This window comes from Protobothrops mucrosquamatus, unplaced genomic scaffold (genome assembly GCF_001527695.2).
Source record: "Protobothrops mucrosquamatus isolate PMUCROS unplaced genomic scaffold, P.Mucros_1.0 scaffold160, whole genome shotgun sequence".
Lineage (NCBI taxonomy): Eukaryota > Metazoa > Chordata > Lepidosauria > Squamata > Viperidae > Protobothrops > Protobothrops mucrosquamatus.
In genome coordinates this window covers 952,256-955,973 of record NW_015386524.1, presented here as the reverse complement: position 1 = coordinate 955,973, position 3,718 = coordinate 952,256, and the positions used below count along the sequence as shown (strand labels likewise).

At 37.6% G+C, this 3,718-nt stretch overlaps 1 protein-coding gene across 1 annotated transcript; it reads left to right on the top strand.

Annotated features, from left to right (window-relative positions):
- Positions 1 to 514: 514 nt before the first annotated feature.
- Positions 515 to 1,432, top strand: LOC114922394 (olfactory receptor 14A2-like). The gene has a single exon (XM_029283642.1). The coding sequence runs from the start codon at positions 515 to 517 to the stop codon at positions 1,430 to 1,432; it is 918 nt and encodes a 305-aa protein (XP_029139475.1).
- Positions 1,433 to 3,718: the final 2,286 nt, after the last annotated feature.

Here is a 3,718-nt window from a genome sequence, read left to right as displayed (position 1 = left end):
TTCAGTAAGTAATGAAAGTGAAATAATAGATTAAAAATTCAGTTTTCTTCCAATCAATCTCCCAGGGTAGATCCCACATTTATTGTCCTATTTTTCAACCAAACATCTTTTAGAAAACCCGACAAAAAGATTAACATTCTCCTACTCTCCCTGTTTGGGTGTATTTCTAGCCTTTCTTTTCTCAGGAGATCAAGGTACTCTATATACCACCATCTCTTCTGAGTGCTAAAGGTATACCTGGCAGGTTCTCCAGAGTTTTAGGCAAACATTTTAACCATAACAAGAAAAACAACTTGAATGAAAGAAGATGATTAATTGCAATATAGAGTGAGTGTTCCAATTGGACATTAGCATTCTTTTAATGTTATAGTTCTCTTTCAACTGTACATTTTTATTATATTTTTCCCTTCTCTTCCCAGTATGTATCAAGCTGTAGCTTAACTGTTTCAATTTAATACCATTCTCATTTCTGATTTCCTACAGATGTGGCATTCACCTTAGTCATAGCTTAAAGATGGAAAATCAAACAATTGTCTCTTACTTTCTGCTCCTGGAATTCTCCAAAGATCGGCATCTGCAGTTTTTACATTTCTTCTTATTCTTCATATTATATCTGGCAGTTACATCAACAAATCTTCTCATCATCTCTGCAATAGCTTTTGACCATCAACTACACAGCCCCATGTACTTGTTTCTGCTAAATTTGGCAGTACAGGATGTGGGCATTGTTTCAGCCATTATCCCTAAATCCATGATAAATTCTCTCATGGACACCAGACACATCTCTTACTTTGGTTGCTTTGCACAAGTCTTGATCTTTTCCTCCTTTGAAGCTTCTGATTTATTCCTTCTGACAGTTATGGCATATGATCGTTATGTTGCCATTTGTCATCCATTGCACTATGAACTGATAATGAATTGGAAAGCCTGCACCAAAATAGTGGTTCTGGTGTGGGTCACAAGTCTTCTCTATGGTATGTTTCACACCATTGGTACTTTTTACCTCCCTTTCTGTTCTAATGTTGTCAACCAATTTTTCTGTGAAATTCCACACTTGCTAAAACTGTCCTGCTTTGGTTTCAATCTAGTTGAAGTTGGATTCCTTGTAGCTAGTATAATCACTTTAGGATTAGGTTGCGTTATTTATATCATTGTCTCCTACACTAGGATCTTCATGGCAGTGTTGAGAATTCCTTCTGTGAAAGGAAGGCAGAAGACCTTTTCCACTTGTCTTCCCCACCTTACAGTCTTTTCAGTGTTTTTAGTAACAGTGTGCTTGGCATATTTGAAACCTCCCTCTAACACCCAATCTTACCTAGATTTCACACTAACTGCTCTATATTCCTTACTTCCACCCGTGTTTAATCCAATCATCTATAGCATCAGAAATAAGAATATCAAATCTGTTCTATATAAATTGTGGCATTTCTGATATTTTCCTTTGATAATATTTTCTGTCCTATGTTTTTCCATATCAAAAACGTTAAGGAAGCAGCCTTCCATTAAGAAAAAAACCAAAGTAGAAATTAATTTTCAAGCATCCCCAGTGTCAAAGTATTTAAGATAAAAAAATCATTAGAAGTTTGAATTACTGGAGTTTGTTTTATACATTACATCAAGACATTTTCACTTAACACCTGAATAATGAATAAAACACAGTTTCTAAGATTGAAATACCATAAATCATGAATCAGCATTATAAAAATATACTAAGTGGTCTAGCTAGTTCATCATCCAAACTTACTAGTCTGTCTGGATTGCTACATGGTTCTGATAACAGAGCAAGTCATTAGAGATTTGATCATTGTTACAAGAATTGCAAAACTGTGTAACCATGATTTAAACTTTTTAGAAGTAAAAAAACAAAAACCCAGATCTTCCTATCAGACTTCTTGCAAACTTCTCTTCTGGCAATAAATCTTGATTCTTCAAACACTAAACCCCATATTCATAAACTTGCTTGTATTTGAAGACTACAGTCATAAAGTGGGTAGATAAATACTTTATTGTAGAAATTCTTGTAAACTGTACATCGGTCCTCTCTAGTACACAGAAAACAATACATAGTCATCTATATTCCAAGGATGTATCACAGAAGTGGGCAAATTGATCAAGAGGCCACATGAGAACTGGGACTACCACTCTGCCCTCTGCTGCTGCCACCCGATCCTGATGCTGCCAACATTCTGTCCCATCCCATCCTGATGCTGCGCCACAGGCTGAATTGGAACTGCCTATGAGCCTGAGGTGGCCCTATCTGGCCAGGTCTGTTGTAGGTGATAGAAGAGACAATGAAGCCTTAATTGCTGAGTGCTTATTTGGCTATTTCTAATTCAGTTTCCTATACAATAAGCAGTGGTTAGTGGGGAAAGGGCTGAATAAATTCAGTGGAGAGAAGGTGTAAACAACAAGACCCAAAAATGCTCAAATCTATACACAGGAATCTTCTCAGACTGGATGAAACTAGATAAAGTTCAACAGCATTCAAATAAGGTCAGTTTTCATGCCCACATAGGGATTCCAGATTAATTTCCTGTTTAATTCCTCTATCTGGCTCAGTTTCTCTCCTGCAGCTGGTGGATTGTGCTTGGAATGCTGACAGCTAAATGCTAGTCAGAATATCCCTGATGCTTACTATCCAATATATTGTGAGTGTAGTAAGTGTGTCTAGGTTGAGGTGGAAAGTAAGTTTGAGAGTGGGGGAAGTTAGTGTATTGGCTCAGTGGCAGGCAGCAAAATCATGGTGCTGATGGGCAATGGAAGGAATTGTGAGAGTCAAGAATCAGCACATTCATAGTGAACTTAGGCCCAATGTCTATGGAGATTCTCAGTCATCCAGGTCATGGTTATCCCAAAGGTGCTTTTTCATGAAGCAACTGGATGTTCTTTTTTCTCTATGAAGACATTTCTCTTCTCATCCAAGAAGCTTCTTTAGCTCTGACTGGATGGTGGGGAATGTAATATTCCTTGCAGACATCATCTATCTTCAGTCTACAACACAGTCCTTTCAGTTCTAAGAAGGCTCCACACCCATTAACATTACTCAGGTGACCTTGACAATACAGATAAACCTCCAGGTAGCATCAACGACTTGCTAAAGGAATGTAAATGACCAGCTGTCTGCAAGAATATAAATCCTTCCATTCCCCACCATCCAGTCCAGTCAGAGCTGAAGAACTTTCTTGGATGAGAAGTGAAATGTCTTCAGAAACAAAAAAGGAAGTCTTGTTGCCTTATGAAAAAGCACTTTTGGGACATAGGCCCAATGTCATCACCCTCAATGTCCAATTATCAAGGCTTAGGTGAATACTATTTCTGCTTAATGCCAAATTGTTTTCTAAGACTCACCTCATTAGGGACAGGATTCTGAATTAGAGTGCAATATGGTATATATTACCAAGATATGGCATGGCACAAAGGGGTGAATTTTGATTAATGATTAATTATGTGCCATCAAGTTATTTTCAGCATCTAGAGGCATAGATTCTCTCCATGATAATCTGTCCCTAATCTGTTATTTCAGGTCTCCCATTGGTGCACTCATTGTCTTTCTGAGTTCAAGCACCTTAACTGCTGATCATCCTATTTTCTCTTTCTTTTTACTTTTCCCAGCATTACAGCCTTTTCCAAACAGTTCGGCATTCACAAAATATGTCCAAAGTAGAATAATTTGAGCATGGTCATTTGCACTTTGAATGAGAACTCTGGGTGAATTTGC

Excerpts from the sequence above, each read along its gene's own strand:
- LOC114922394 (XM_029283642.1), top strand. The coding sequence starts at position 515 with ATGGAAAATCAAACAATTGTCTCTTACTTTCTGCTCCTGGAATTCTCC.